Genomic DNA, 15,727 nt, shown 5'->3' on the forward strand with positions numbered 1-15,727 from the left:
GGATATAGCATTCCATTAGCAAGTGCTTCTAATGACTGCCAGGAAACAGTCTGGGGCGAGGAACTTCAACAAACAGCACTTAAGATAAAGCATTTACATAAAGCTCAACTTGTAGCTGCAAAAAGCCACTGCATATGCTCATACATAATTTATGCAAAACCCTTAGCTCTAGTCCCAAGTAAACACCGCTTTGAAAGTGATGATCTACAAAAATCAAAAATTAATTCTTTTTAAAGAGAAAGCACATAAATAAGCACTATGCAGCTCTGATACCACGTGCATTTTTCATGCTAAGAACTCCTTCATAACCATGCCCTGAGAAAAAAAGTACAATGACTATGCTGAGACGTACACCTCATCCAGCTCACTCAGGGCAAGTTTATCTGCTGATGTGAAATAAAGTGTTTTCTAGATGTGAAATAAAGTGCTTTTTGGACAGCAGCAGATTTACTAGACAGCAGCCTTAAGGCAAATCACCTGTGTGTACAAACATCTCATTCATGATTTGAGTCAGTGATGCCCATCTGCAAAGGGCAAGGTATTGGACTATTGACATGCACGTTATATTCTCTTCTTAAGCTCAAAATAAATAGATGGAAGTAAAATTAAATCATCGTTTGCAACAGCAAAACAAGAAGAAGGCTTAATCTTGCACCAAGCATTCTGCACCTGATTTAAAACTGAAAGGACATTTTCACCTTATTTTGCAGAATATTTTAGATTCTTCTCAATTCTGCATTAAGTCACTCCTTAGGACTGTCGTTAACCACTTATCCCAGCCAAATGCCGAGGCTGATATCCCTCCTGGGGACAGGCAATGGAGCAGCTTAACTCAGAGCCGGACTTAGGGCACACATCACCTCAGGAAGCAACAAGCAAAACGCAGGTGGATTCCCTGCTGCAGCTCCCCAAGGTGCCAGTCTCAGCAGTGCACAGAAGGTTCATTGGGGGTGAATAATGCAGGAGAGCGGCTCCCAAGCAGCGGGGGGAGGTTTCCAGGGCCGCTGGCTGCCTTCTGACTTAAATCACCCAGTTGTCAGCACGGAATTAATTATGCAGCACTTTGCATGTGACTGAAACCCTCAGCCGTGTATTCGGTGTAGGTCAGCAGAAGTTTCACACGCTCTCCAGCGTTAAGTTCAAATTCTGCAAGGCTTATTGAAGTCCTCCTTCCTTATTTCATTTTCAAAGAGGCAGCGAAGATACACTTCCACTGTGTGCTCCGGTGGGAAGTTCCCCTAATTCTCAATGTAAATGACATTTTCACCTGGCTGTTACCTTCTGCTCTTCCCTTTTCTCCCCTCCTTCCAGCAGGGCTCGGGTTGCTCTCGCAGGACAAATATTTTCAGCCCACTTAATGGTTGCCAATGAGCTACTACTAACCACTAACAGGCAGTGCAGCCAGGGGAGCTGATTTCAACACCCAGCATAACCCTAAATCCATTAGAATACCATACAGAAGGGTTTTAATGCACCATGCTCACGCTTACTGAGATGTAGCTGGATGTAGCTCTGGGCAGCCTGGTCTGGTGGTTGGTGACCCTGCACACAGCAGAGGGTTGGAACTGAGTGATCACTGTGGTCCTTTTCAACCCAGGCCATTCTGTGATTCTATGATTCCTTAATTTTAAACGATCACCACAAGCACAGCCCTTTTATTTTGTGAGTATTACTCCAAAGCCATGAACAGCTCGGCTAATTCCTACCACTCTACCGCACTCTGCAGCTGGTTCATGTAAGACCTTGTTTCAACCATACTTCATGATAACAAGGACAAGGACCATCCCCGTGCTGAACGCACTGAGGTGACAGGAAATAGCACACATAGCACTGAGACTCCTAAATCATCGACACAGCTGAGAAATGCATAAATTCTTCACAAAGAATTCAGTCTACGTACTGCACAGGGCTGTAGCTTTGAGAAATAGTTCAAGTTGGGCAACTTTGTAATTAGAAAGGACAGAAGAAATAGAAAAGCAGACAGATGAAGGGGCTTGACAGGCACCACAGATAAGATGAGCGGACATAAAGCAGGGTTACTGCTCCAGTCCTGGCTCTGTTTAATAAATTAAGCTCAACTGCTTCATTTACAACACGACCCTTCTGTTTCATTGTCAGTATTTGCCAAAACATCAGCCACTGCTCCTTAAAAAGGCTCTGAAACATGCCTGGCTTACACAAGAGGCCACAGGGAACATTAGTGAAACAGGAATTCAGCAATCACCAATGCAGTCAGCCCTAAGAACGGCCACAGCTCCAGAACACTGTTCTTTCAGTGGCACATTCTTCACAAAGCTAAAGCTTAACGAGCACGTTAAGCCAGCATAAATCTTACACCGTCTCTAAGTGCTTCTTCACCACATTTGGGGAGGCACACGGGGAACCAGATTGGAGAACGGCTCCAGCTGGAAGCAGAACAAAATCACATTGATTATTTTTCACAGCGTTTTCTTGCCTGAACTTACTGCCTGGCTGTTAAAGAACCACACGTTTGTTCTGCCAAAGGGGCACAAGGGAAACAAGGACAAACGCAATATAGAAAGCAACATCTTTCATTGCAGAAAGCAACATTTCTGGCAGCAGCCAGCCATGCCAGCATCAAGTGTTTCTGTACCGTGGGTTAACAAAGGTGAAGCACTGGCTCTTTCCAAGCCAGCTCCTTCTCCAGCTGTGAACTAACTTGTTTGCTGAATGATTCAGTCTTAAGAAACACTTTCTGTTATTTATTTTTTGGGGTAAGATGGTTTTGCAGAACTGAGGTAGACAATAGCACTACGCACGACTGAACTGGCAGATCCCAGGGAGCCTGAGTAAACAAGAGCCCATTCTAAACCAAACCTACTGCCAAAGTAACACAACCAGTCCTGGAAAATGCCTCAGCTCAAAGGGGCCGATTATTCTCACAGAAAGTTCTCGTAAAAGGGGAAAAAAGAACCCAAACACCTCCATATGTACATGTGGGCTTCCCATTTAGCTTTAGATTTTAGAAAGAAATACCATTTCTTTAAGATTTTGTACCCTCCACTCCTCCCTCTCCTGCTCCCAAATACGAACAATGTGACACACGGTCTGAAATGAAACACTGACTTCTAATTTATTGTATTTTAATCACCAAAGGAACTGGCGTGTCAGCCACTGACAACACGCTGTAATTACGGCACCTGACTATGCAGATTTAGCTTGTTTGCTTACTGTTACTCATGAACCGAGATGTTCCTGGACAAGGCTTTCTGTTGGCTTACAAAGGACAGTGCAAAAACAGTGACTGTTTCCTGCAAAAAAGAATAGTTACCACTACACCCTGACCTTAGTTTATAGCCCAGATGGGAGGTCATGACTCCTCTTTAGGCTCAATTTATACTCCTTGAAGCCTCAGAAATGTTGTTACAGGCGCCTAACAGAGCCAACTTCAGCCCCAAAGATTCCTGTTCTGGTTATGTGGCAGCGCTCATTTAAACCCGAGTACTTTTTAAGTGCAACTCTTGCTATAAAGTGTTTGTGGGCATTCCTGGCCTCAAATCAAACATCCTAGGCACTAAGCAGCACTGGACATGTCCATTGCGCTGTTCCAGAGATGCACAAATTAGTTTTATTTCCCTCTAAACGCCTGTCCATACGGCCACTTGGCAAGCAGAGATGCCCAACTATCCTTGCATGATGTGTTGCTCAGGTTTTTGGATAGGGCAGGAGCCCACAACACTGCTCAGCGCCCCTCTGGGCTTTCCTTAGGCTGCCTTGCTCTCAATTCTAGCAACATGCTTGAAGTAAGGGAGAAAGGAAAGAAAAATCACGTTAAGAATGGCTGCTCTTTCCAGCCAGCATTTCCAACACCAGCTCCACTGCTGTTAAAGCCAAAATCCTACAGAACTGCTCAGAAGGCCTCGCAGACACACAGCTTCTTAACTGTGCTGAGCTCTGCACAAGTAACCAACATGGAAATGGAAAACCTGAGCACAAGGCTCCTGTTGCTACTGCTCGTCCTGTGGGCTGCACCCAGGTGTATCATTAAACACAGGCACGTGCACATTAAAGGAGCCTTAGAAATGCAAACCAGCGGCTAACACCTCACTCCCAACAAAGCACTACATACAGCAAGGGCTGTCTCATAGCAATCTGCCCCGGGGAGGAGAAGGGAATAGAATTCTTCTTGTCCCCTCCCATGCTAAAGATAAGAACTGCAGACACAAAAACAGCCCAGCAAATAATTCCTGATACTCTGCCGTGTATCAACAGTGGCTGGCTACCAAGACACATCCAGTCAAGGTAACTACTGAATGCCTTCTAAGATCATAGAATCATTATGGTTGGATATGTCCTCTATGATCATCGCATTCAACCATCAGTGCTCACCAACCATCATCCTCAGTGCCACATCTCCACGGCTCCTCCTGAACACCTCCAGGGACGGTGACTCCACCATCTCCCTGTGCAGCCAACACCTCACTAACCCTCCTGAGAAGAAACGCCTCCTAAAACCTGCACCTCTCAGTCACAACGTGAGGCGATCCCCTCCCATCCCATCGCTGTTATCAGCACAGCGGTCTCGGGGCCGTACCGGCAGGTCCACGCTGACATCGGTGCCGTCCAGCAGAGCCACCCGGCAGGTGATGACCGACCTGGCGTCTCCGGCCGCCGGGATGTGTGTGGCCGCTCTCTGGGCCTCCCGCAGCCGCTCCCGCTCCGCATGTCTGCGCATGGAGCGGCGCCCCAGAGTCCGGCGGAAGAAGCTCAGCATCTCGGCTGGGAAATGCGAGAAGAGACTCGGGTTAGTTTGTCGTGGGAAAAAAGACTTAATTACCGTGACTCGAACTGCTTAGAAAGCATTGGAAATAAAGAGGCGTTAAGGACTGAGATTTCCCTGCTGGCTGTAGGAAGCTGTGCTAGGTGACCCCTCACACTGGCGGCGGCGGCTGATCGCGGCCCGGGCCCTGCAACATGGCGGAGCGCTGCGGTTGTAGCTCCGCAGGGCAGACGCCATCCGAGCCGGCCGCGTTCCGCACTCACTCACTCACTCACCTGCGGGGCTCCCGGCGGCGGCTCGGGGCCGAGGAACCGACGATGCGACGAGCACGGCGGGAAGCGACGCGCCGTGAGGACGGACGCGGCCACCGCCCCTTGTCGGGGTGGAGCCGGGGCCGCCCCCGCCCCCAGCCGCCAGGTGGTAGCGGCCGAGAGGCGGCTGGGTGGGTCGGGGACGAGAAAAGGGGCGGAGAGTGGGATTACTAAAGCACATCTTTATTTTGCAATTAATTAAGATCCACAAGTAAACTATATATATATATATTTTCAAGTCTGTACCCAGACGAATATTTATCAAATTAAATATATCCACAAAATATGTATAACAGGTTTGTTGTGTTTGTTTGTTTTCTTCACATAATGAGATTTTACTTAAGACTGAAATAAGAGCTGTTAATGTTAACTCACATATCGATGCTGGGAACTGCTGGTTTTCAGTAGGACGTCACTGTCTGAGGACAAATGCCCTTAAAGCACACAGCAGCTGCAGTGACAAAAGCTGAATCCTTTTCACTTTGTCCAGTGTTGACCCATTTCAAGTTTCCATCGCTTTCAATCTGTTGAAGCCCAGGAGTGGGTGTTTTAGTGTCCCCCACAGCCCACCATGGGGCCTTCATGTCTATAGGCAGAAATCTGCCGTGCTCAGGGGGCAGCAGGCAGCCTTACAGCTGAAGCTCTCCAGCTCCAAGGTGCCCTATTCAGACCCATCCCTCCTTGGGATGATGGCACAGAGATGCTGAGAGTCTCAGCAGAAGCTGATGCTAATTGGCAGAAGGAACTAGCAAGAGATATTGCCACCATCTGATTGTTAATAGTGATCTAGGTAATATTCTTCCCTTTGGATTTACAGAGTATACAGCACCTGTTACAGAAATGGAAAACATAAACCCCTAACCTTACACAAAGAGCCCTGCCAAAATGACTGGCAGGCAAACCAAACCAAAAGGACTGACTTCTGAATACACCGGATGCAAGAAAAGCCTTAGTTTTCTTACCTTACTTTTTGTGTGATGGGTTGTTGCTGCAGTTCCCTGCTGTACTATAATCACTGCACTGGACAGTTTATAGTCTGCTCTTTGTGGATATACCCTCCTTAGAGAAAACAGCTTAATGTAAACACAGTTGAAACCCCTTAGTCTTGTCTCAAGCCCCCGGGACCAGGCAGAAAAGGATGACATCACCTTTAAACTTTGTTGTGCATTCCTTTTGGTTATCAAAACCCAAAGTAAAACGAGCAAACAGAGAAACAGATTTCCAGGCAAATGATCTAATGTTAAAAACCAGATTAAGCTGTTAATAACCTGTTTTCTGAAAAGCCCTCAAATACACAAACGATAACCCAGACGTGGCTGGAGCAGCTGAAAGCATCCGGACCGGGGTGTAACCCAAAGCATCTCCGCACAGAAACCCACTGCGCATCTCTCTCCAAACCCAATTTATTTCTCTCCGACAGTTCAGTCAGTAGTAAGCATGAGATAAAGTGCTACTATTCAAACATCAAAACACTTTGAGAAAAATCGCCCTTTAAAACAAGTGAGCTTGCTAAACATGAAATAGCACCACCTGCAAACTGTCAGCCAGCCCGTGAAACCAAACATCATCTTGCAGAATACAGGAATGATGGGTATTTTAGTGCATTTTTTAGGCTAGATGGTTCAGAGGAAAGAAGGAGGGGGTACTTGTTATGTTTTCTCCTGAAACTCTTACCATTTGATAAGCAAATGATGCCCCAGTGAGCAGCTGGAGCTCGCAGGTTATGCACTGAAGCCTAACAAGCTGAAGATGCACACTTGTGGTAGCAGCAAGCACAGAGCTGAAATGCAGCAGGGATAGAGATAAATGAGATTGGACAAAATGTTACCTTAAGACAAACCCGCTTTTTTCTCCTTGTAACATCTTCCCAATCACCACTAATTACAATCTGTGCAATTTCATGCAAGCATTTAATCAATGAACTTCTTTCCATCAGATTTTGCTGTTTGACCCCAGCGCTGAAGGCAGCAATGAAAAGCAGCTTTTCCAGTCTCAAGACAAAAGGTGGGTTCTACAGTTACCAAACAGACCCATCCTGCTGGGGACCCGCACAGTGCAAAAAGACTGAGAATGCCATAAGAAGGCACCATTCTTGACCTGTGTGAAAATCCAAATAAGCAGATCTCGAGTTTGGACAACATTCCAATTCCTTCCTTTATCCTCAGGGCTGAGGGTCCTTCAGACTGCCTGCAGTAACAACTCTACAGTCACAACTACACCATAAGCATTGGACAACATGCTTTTGCACAGAGATTTGTGGATGGTGCATCTGTAGAGTATTTACCATGCTCGTACTAATTCCCTGAGCCACCAACCATCACTCACACCTACACAAGCATAAAAATATCACATAAATCAGCTCTGTGGCATGCCTGGAGGTCTGGCATTGCTATGCAGGACCTTCTCTACTTCCCATCACCCTGGGCAGTACTGCTGCGTCCCACTGGTACCAAAAGAGCTTTTCAGAAGCTCTCCAAGGAAAGCTGCCAGGTTCCACAACAAACCCCTCACGTACCTTCATCTCCCAACTGCTTTCTCACCCCTTCTCTCTCAGGTGGTGCACCAGGCCACAATCAGCTGTTCTAGATGAAGCGCTGTTGCTTTACCTATGAGATGTAAGCTTCCAACATTTAACAGAAACATGGAAGAGCCTTCAGTTAGCATTAAACATGGTACAATACAACCAGACTGTTGTCCAGGAGCAGGAGAGAATGTCTAAGAGCAGAACGTACAAAAGCAGCAACTCACTGCTTCAGACACTGTTTAAATCACTGAATGCTTTCAAATTCAGGATATCAACTAAGTTATCAGCTCTCCGGTATATCCAAAGCAGCTTTTCTCAGAAGGGATTGGCTGACAATCTGTTGGTGATTTACCTGCATCTTATTTCATATTTAGCAAAAGTTAAAAGTGCCCCCCTCCCCCCAAACACGCAAAGCCTTCTCAAGAACCTCCTACTTTTCTGCTGACAGAAAAACCTTCACATCCACTTTAAACAAGAGATGGTAGAGGTGGTTTTGAATTCGAACTGAAAAGGAAAAAGTCTCGATGTTATACATTGGCACAAAACTCTCATAATATTGCTCTTATTTACAATGGAAACTTCATTATTTCTTTTTTTTTTTTAAGCCGGATCCGTACCATGGAAGCATTACAAACATTCTCTTTCTCCACCCACCCATTATTTTTCCTACTCAAATGGTACGAAAATAATTGTTTGTCCAATCCAACAGTCGTAACACCAATCACATCCAGTTCATTTCGTCCAAAAGATACATTCATGTTTTGTACAGCATGAAACATATACAAAAACTTCTTCAGAAAGTCTGAGCAATGATACAGATCTTCATAACCCAAAGTCAAATATTGAGCAGTTTGGATTTTTCTGGCCATATAAAAATATCGGGGAGGCCATTTATACCACAACAAACATCTGAGTGAATGATTTATGGTGCAGGAAAGCTTCAGCCTTCTCTTTCCCAAGCAGCTATTGGTTCCTCATCTTGCTGGCTTTCTAGAAGCTAAATTGATGAACTTATGACCAGTTATCTGAGCTTGCTTCATTTCCCCCTCCCCCCCCCCGTACAACTACTTAATACACAACAGCAGATCAGCTTAAGTCAATGCAGAGGAAGGTTCTAAGTTCATATTCTTGCCCGTATTTGAAATCAGAGCAGTAACAATAGATGACCAGCAAATACCCCACGTGTAATTGTGGTATAAATGGGTATTCTGAACTCAAACTGCTTTGGCAGCTTCACATACCAATAGTTAAAATACGTGAAATACCAACACCATTCATGTTGCTATAAACTTAAGTTTCTCATTCCCCTCAGGAAAAAAAGGGGCAAATGATATTTTTCTTTACAATTTGACTGTGAAAAAAGTGTACTTCGACATAATGGATGAATTATTTTACACTTGAGTTATTAAGTGCTGACTTTAAAATAAGCTTCCAGTTAGCTGGCGTCTCAGCTAATAATCTCATCATACGAAAGTTAAAGCTTTAAATTTAATACAGAATATGTTGTTGTTGTTGCAAATGGCTTAAAAGGAAACTGAGATTAAAGCTACTTTATCACTCTTTTCCCATTTATCAGATCCAGAGATACTCATAAGATTCATTTCTCACTGAGGAAAAACATTGATTTAGGCATCAAATCTAGAAATATAAGTAACAGGGCCAAAGGCCACCTAATATTATCTTGTATTCTAAAAATAATTAAAACTATCTTTTCCATTTGGCATTGTGGTTCATGTGTATTACTAAGTCGTAAGCCAGGATTTCACTTTGCCTGAATCCCTTTTCACTTCATATTTCATAGCTGATCTCTTTCAGATGTCCACAGAACACCGTATATTATATAATCATTCAATAGTTAAAAACTTTAGTGTAGAACTTTCCATTCCAGCTCTATGCTTTATATAGCTTATAACAAAATTTACTGGATAGACATTTTCAGGAAACCAATAAATTAAGGTTTTTAAATAGAGGACACAGTTACATTGTTGCAGGCAGTCAAAGAAGTGACTGATTTTGTTTTCTTACAGTATGTTACACCGGACACCTCACTTCTGACTTGGGCTTCTCCTATATTGGAAAAATATTAAAATACGGAACCTATCTATGTCTTTAGAGTGAGCTCAGATACTGTATCAGACGCTTGTTACAAATCTTATACCTACTTAAATAAGAGGCAACCCATATCAATGGGAACAACTTTGCACAAGCATGACAGAGGGTGACCAGGACCATCACGGAATTAAAGGAGTCGTGGGTCAGCATTACAGTGTTTGCCTCCCTTCCCACCCTCCCCAAACAATTAGAAAAATAAAAGGCAGACCTGTACGAAAATGGCTTGAAATCAACTATGAGGATTTAAAAAATACTTGGTTAGCAAATAATGGAATTAAATCACATCTGATTGTAAGTTCAACTTAATTATCAGTGCTATTAAAGAGTTATGTTCTAATCGAGTAAGACAGCTATTCTCAATAAAAGGATAAAACAAAGTATCAGCTTCTAATGACCTACTAGCATTTCATAGTAGGCTGCTAGTAAGTTACTAGTTGTAAGGAATAAAGGAATGTGTCAGATTTTTCACATAATTACAATGCAGCAGCAAACAATGCTCATTCATTAAGTTGGCAGAGGTGCTTTTGCTACTGAGCGTAGCACGCAGGTAAATTGTATAAGGAAAGAGGGAATGGTATTTCCATGACCCCTTGCAGTAACATATTCCAAGCACCAAGGGCCGTTTGTTAAAATCTGAACCCATTAAGATAAACACAACAGGACAAGACCACCCCCACAGAATCATGAGTGCCTTTCACTGGATGTACGCTGTAAGTCTCAAGGCACTTAAGGGGTTAAGACATAATGCATGCACTAGCTCCCATCACGTAATCTTAAGTCACATGAATCAGAATACACCAGTGTATGACACACAAGCTGTGTCAAAGAAATGCTGTTTATTATTATTTATTTTTTTTAAGTTTTTATTATTATTGTTTTCTTTTTTCTTTTTTTTTTTCCTTTTTCCTTTTTTTTTTTTTCCTTTTCTTTTTTGTTTTTTTGTTTTGTTTTTTTTTTAAAACAAGATGCTGGTAAGTGGGCATTATGCAGCTACTGCTGGGTTAACACGGACGCCAGCTCTCCTCTAACAACCAGCTGGTCTCTAAGAAGGGTGTAGGACAAAGTGTGCTGCATCAGTAGGCAGTGTGTATCTATCTAGTATCGGCAATATTGCTAATGTTGTAAAAAACAAAACAGTGAGAGTCTGTACATAGTAAATAAACCTAGCACTGGAGAAGGACCATGGCTTAGTGTATTTTTTCGTTTGTTTTTCATTTTTAAGAGACATGGGTGTAAAACAGAGTGAAATAATTCCAAGCCTTGTTTGTAGCAATTCAACCAGAAGCGCAGTATATGGCACTACAATGAAATCTCGTAGATTACCCTGAACACATTTAGTTCTTTCAGTTTATGGTTTGTTCGGAGCAAAGCACGAAAATAAAGTCTTCAAACAGATGAAGATTCAGAGACTGATTTTGTTTCAATGTAAAGTGCAACAGTGCTGAAGTTTTCAAAGTCCTTTGTCAATTCTTTGCTGTACTTCACTATCATTTCCTGCAAGCAGTGTTATGGCACAAAGAGTGCTGCCAGTTCATTATTTAGAGGACAGAGTTCCTCAGTTTACATCCTAGGTTTTTTGCTCTTTATTTATGTGGTGATGCTTGTAAAGGTTTAATAAATCCTTCTTCATACACCTTCAGAATAGCTTCACACACAAATCTGTATTGACTCTGAAAAGGAAAGTAGATTCAATTAATTGAAGGGAAACAAACTTGAACCATAAGTCATTTGGAAGCAGGAAAAGCTTCTTGTATCTCCCATCCCATTTTCTTAATAGGTCAAGAACTGTGCTTCAAAGTTAGCTCAGGAAACACAGAATAGTGGAAACTGTGTATTAAAACATCTTATTTCTCAGCACAAGAGTGGAATAAACAGCACTTCGAAATATATGCCAGAAGTCACACCCATCTACCCTTTTCTTACAGCATTGCCTGTTCATTCTCTACCCCTCACTTCATTGCTGAAGTTTCAATGACCCAAAGTTTCCATGCACTTGAATTTAGAAACTATAGCATGATTCGTGCTTGCATTGATTTTGGCACGTTACAGCACCTCTCTCTCAGAATGAGGAAAAAAACTGTTTCATGTTTTAAAAAGCCCAAACCCAATTTCTTAATATTACATAACGTCTAACTGCAACATATTCAAGTACAGCAGTGGCGTGCATAGAAGACACCTTGTTTTAAACAAACAATAGTTCCAAAAAAAAACCAAACCCAAACCCCAGTCGTTAAATACAGCAAAAAGTATTCCTTTCTTTTCATTTTGAATGCAGCAATTGTTGATTTCAGGTCTTCAGTGGGCACAGTAATAGATCTAACAATGCAATCATTACGTGCTGTACTATTGCATCTAAATTAAAACACTTAGACGTTAAAGTTACACGTTTTCATGCTGAACACACATTTTCCCTCCAGTGCTCCCTAAATGAACCTCTCTTAACTCTCTTCATATAGCATAGGGGAGAACCACTCATAGAGCCATCTTGTGGACTCTGAGAGAATATTTCAACAAATTGCAAAAATCAGGAAAAGGCAGCGGCAGCAGCAGCTGTCATGGATAATATTTATGAAATCCTAAAAACAAACCAGAATAAAAAACAACCCCAAAACACAAAACCACCCTGAACCTTTGATTACTCCCTCTCCCTCTGATGCACTGAAATCGGTGTTTCACTGAAGCTAGAATATACTTAGAACACACCGGGGACAAAATATAGTTAAAACTCTTACCCTCACACCTCCTTTACTAGTAAAGTCTCTTCCTCTCAAAGTATGCTGTAGAGATGTACAAGTTCATAATATAGCCATTACAAAAAGCAAAGGCCATCTTCTACTGTTTCTCCTGTTTCCTCACCTTCCTGAATAATGGTTGTGTTTTTTTTTAGTGGAATACGAACACTAGACAGTGTTGTACTACAGGTGACTGAGAAATGGAGGCTTAAATACTTATCTCAATCTGAATACTCTCTGAGGAACAGTGAAGGTTTCTTCAAATTTAGTTAGAGGGACAGCAACAGGCACATTGAAATGACAAGCAATTACTCAATAGCTTCAGGTAACTGTGGAAGAGATTTGACGCTGAACCTAGTGCCTTTTATTCCTTCAGAATATTTTCCCCTTAAATAGTAAATACACCAAGGAAAACTATACAACCAATGCTTGAATAAAAAAGAATAAAACTAAGTGGTCAAAAAAAATGGAATAACTAGAACTCTAAGACTTCCTATGAAATAGCACAGCTGAGAATTTTGACCCTTTTTACACACCTTTTAAAAACGTAAAGCAAACAGCTTTTAGAAATAAGCATCATCTGACTGATACAGGTTTAAAAAAAATATCTAAAACCATTCTAACTCCATTCTGAATATTTTAGAATTCAGAAACAGAATATATTAAGGAAGCAGAATAGTTAAACATTATCAATCCAGGAGAAATTCCAGCATTTTCAGACACTTGAAGATTCTTCCTCAACACAGAATTGCAAGTATGGTACTCACAGGTGTTTGGATCATCATGGCTCTTTGATCTCTCATGGTTCGTACAATGTCTAATGGATAAACAGGCTGATTGCACTCAATGAGACACATTGCCGTCTCCATAGTGATAAGAACTCCTGTCCGTCCAATCCCAGCACTGTCAAAACAAGAAAAAAAATCCTAATTAAAATGAAGTGCCTGGAATGCAGCTCACGTTTAAGGGCTGTATGGTCCCTTCCTCCTTAACGATTCTTATGACTGATCTGTATGATCCCATACTATGAGGACAAGAGGTCAGACAAACCAGCTGTCACTGGAAGCTTCCATCCTCCCTGAGATGAACAAAAATTAGTGTGGAACTGTCAGTACTGTGAAGAGGAACTTGAACCCAGCCATGAACAATTAATAAATAGATTTATTCAGACCCATGTTGACATCTGAGTAGAAGGCCTTAAAACTGAATATTTAACTGTGAACATCAATGGTTTGTTTCAAATTCAAGTTTTTCACATCCAAGAAATCTGTGCTGCAGTTCTGAAGTAGAAAACCAATGTTCTCTCATATTCGAGTACAAAACCAAATCCATATTTTCATATTTAACTCAGATATTGTACAGCTATTGTTTCATGCTTTGAAATAACTTACTTTACATAAACATTCTGTTTGAAGCTTAATTGTTCTGATTTTGAAGTGTAACTTCAAATTAAATCTGGCCAAACTACTACTTTCATGTTTGTCCAGAAGGTGGCATCAAACTATTGTGTGTTTCAGTGATGTCATGAACATTTCACGACAAGATGCAAAAGTACCGGTTACATAAAATTATTTAGTGGCATTTTACATCTCTAGAATTTATACACATGAAATTTACACGTAGAATGTTTCATTAAAAATGCAAACAAGAGCAGTATCTGTCAGAATCCTGATGATCCATTTTACCTCAAAAGAAGGGCAACAGCAATGATGGAAAGCACAATACAGTTTCCATATGATACATATCAGGTAAGCTATGACTTGTTAGCTTGGTAAAAGGAACCACTGACTGACGGGGTGGAACACTGTGGCATAGCAGAAGGCAAGAAACAGGAACAGGGTGGGGGCCTCACCATCTCTTCCAGAGTAAGAATTAGAAGCTGTTCAGCTAAACTGTAAGGAGCCTTGTTAAAATAAAATCAAAAGAAAAATGAAGGTGTAGATGCAAATTTGCAGAACATTTTGCCAGAGGACAGGAATGCAGGAATTGAAGCACTCAGAAAGGAAAACAAGAATGCATTTGGAGAAGAAAGGTTGTTACAGACAAACATAACAGGTACTGGGGCTTGAACATCAAGATTTGTAAGCTGGGCAAGGAAGAGGGCACAAGCACCATAAAATCTTGTTCTGTTTTTATTTTTCCTGAAGCATCTGCTTATGATCACTTGTGAGAACAGAATACATTCAGCCTTATTTGAATAACAACATTTCTTTCAGAAAGTACATTCTTTGCTATACTACTTCCTTTAAGGACAAGTGAAAAAGGTGCCCTGGAAATAAAACCGATAAATGCTTATAGTTAATGTTAATTTAACTTCAAAGTGACTCAACTTCACACTGCCTTGCAATGATAATGCAGGAAAAAACACTGACTTAGCAAGAAGTTATGGATTTGTAAATAGGATAAAGACTAAAGTGTCCTTTCAACAGCTCTGTGTTCAGACTGCACGTATTATAAAACGTTTAACTACTTTGAGTTCACTTAGTTTTCATATGAGTAGCACTGAAGCAAATGTAATCTCAAATTAGATGTAAATTCAATGTAACAAAAGCTTTTTATTCTTCTACATTATCTTGAAAGCTATTTCATATGAAAAGCACACAAACATTAAATTTGGATAGAAATCTGAATCAATTACTTTAATTCACAACAAAAGTGTCTTGTTGCAAGGAAAAACACACCGTATTATCCTAATGTATTAGTCATAATAATATGTAGCCTAAAACATCTGCAGACTTGAGAGTGTTATTTCATTGCATATACCATCCAGACTGTCTGCTATGGATTATTTGTACAGCTATTCTGGACCTCTGCAAAGTAGTTATCATAACGAAAAGCTTCCTAAGTGTATTTCACCTTCTCCTTGAATTCATTATATAAACTATCAGCATAAACATATAAATTAAACAGACAAGACCTCCATACAGATTCACACACGTAGATACCCCAACTTTTGCTTATTAAAAACGCTTGTAATTTTTATAAAAAGGTTGAGATCTCGTCACCTCCAAAGCACATTACAGTTACACCTTTATTTGCACAACAAAGCGCAGAGAAACTACTCCACAATAAACTATCCCAATCATGTGATTTAGTGAAGTTGTAAAGAAAGAAAAGAAGGAGGAGGGGGTACCTGCAGTGAACAACAACAGGTTCCTCTCTGCCAGCCCGCTTCTTTCGCACGAGACACACAAAATCTAGGAAATCGCTGGAATCATCAGGAACCCCGTGGTCAGGCCATGCTATGTACTGAATTTGGGTTAGCTGGCGGCTTTCCTCTTTCTATCAGAAACATAGGATTTAATCA

At 41.5% G+C, this 15,727-nt stretch overlaps 2 protein-coding genes across 11 annotated transcripts in view; both read right to left on the reverse strand.

Moving 5' to 3' along the window:
- EPB41L5 (erythrocyte membrane protein band 4.1 like 5) overlaps positions 1–5,152 on the reverse strand; it is a 41,053-nt gene extending 35,901 nt beyond the window's left edge. For all 5 annotated transcript variants that reach the window (XR_001556575.2, XM_015868632.2, XM_015868631.2 and 2 more), the window contains exons 1-2: positions 5,017–5,152; positions 4,556–4,740 (exon numbers count right to left, since the gene is read on the reverse strand). Coding sequence is in view for 4 of the 5 variants with exons in the window: in XM_015868632.2 (XP_015724118.1) it covers positions 4,556–4,735 (180 nt within the window). In the remaining variant the exon portion in view is untranslated. The remainder of the gene's footprint in view (positions 1–4,555; positions 4,741–5,016) is intronic.
- A 1,287-nt stretch (positions 5,153–6,439) lies between these two features.
- PTPN4 (protein tyrosine phosphatase non-receptor type 4) overlaps positions 6,440–15,727 on the reverse strand; it is a 92,300-nt gene continuing 83,012 nt past the window's right edge. For all 6 annotated transcript variants that reach the window (XR_004307873.1, XR_001556574.2, XM_015868626.2 and 3 more), the window contains 3 exons: positions 15,554–15,702; positions 13,188–13,323; positions 6,440–11,358 (listed from right to left, as the gene is read on the reverse strand). Coding sequence is in view for 4 of the 6 variants with exons in the window: in XM_015868626.2 (XP_015724112.1) it covers positions 11,272–11,358; positions 13,188–13,323; positions 15,554–15,702 (372 nt within the window). In the remaining 2 variants the exon portion in view is untranslated. The remainder of the gene's footprint in view (positions 11,359–13,187; positions 13,324–15,553; positions 15,703–15,727) is intronic.

This window comes from Coturnix japonica, chromosome 7, assembly GCF_001577835.2.
Source record: "Coturnix japonica isolate 7356 chromosome 7, Coturnix japonica 2.1, whole genome shotgun sequence".
NCBI classification, from domain to species: domain Eukaryota; kingdom Metazoa; phylum Chordata; class Aves; order Galliformes; family Phasianidae; genus Coturnix; species Coturnix japonica.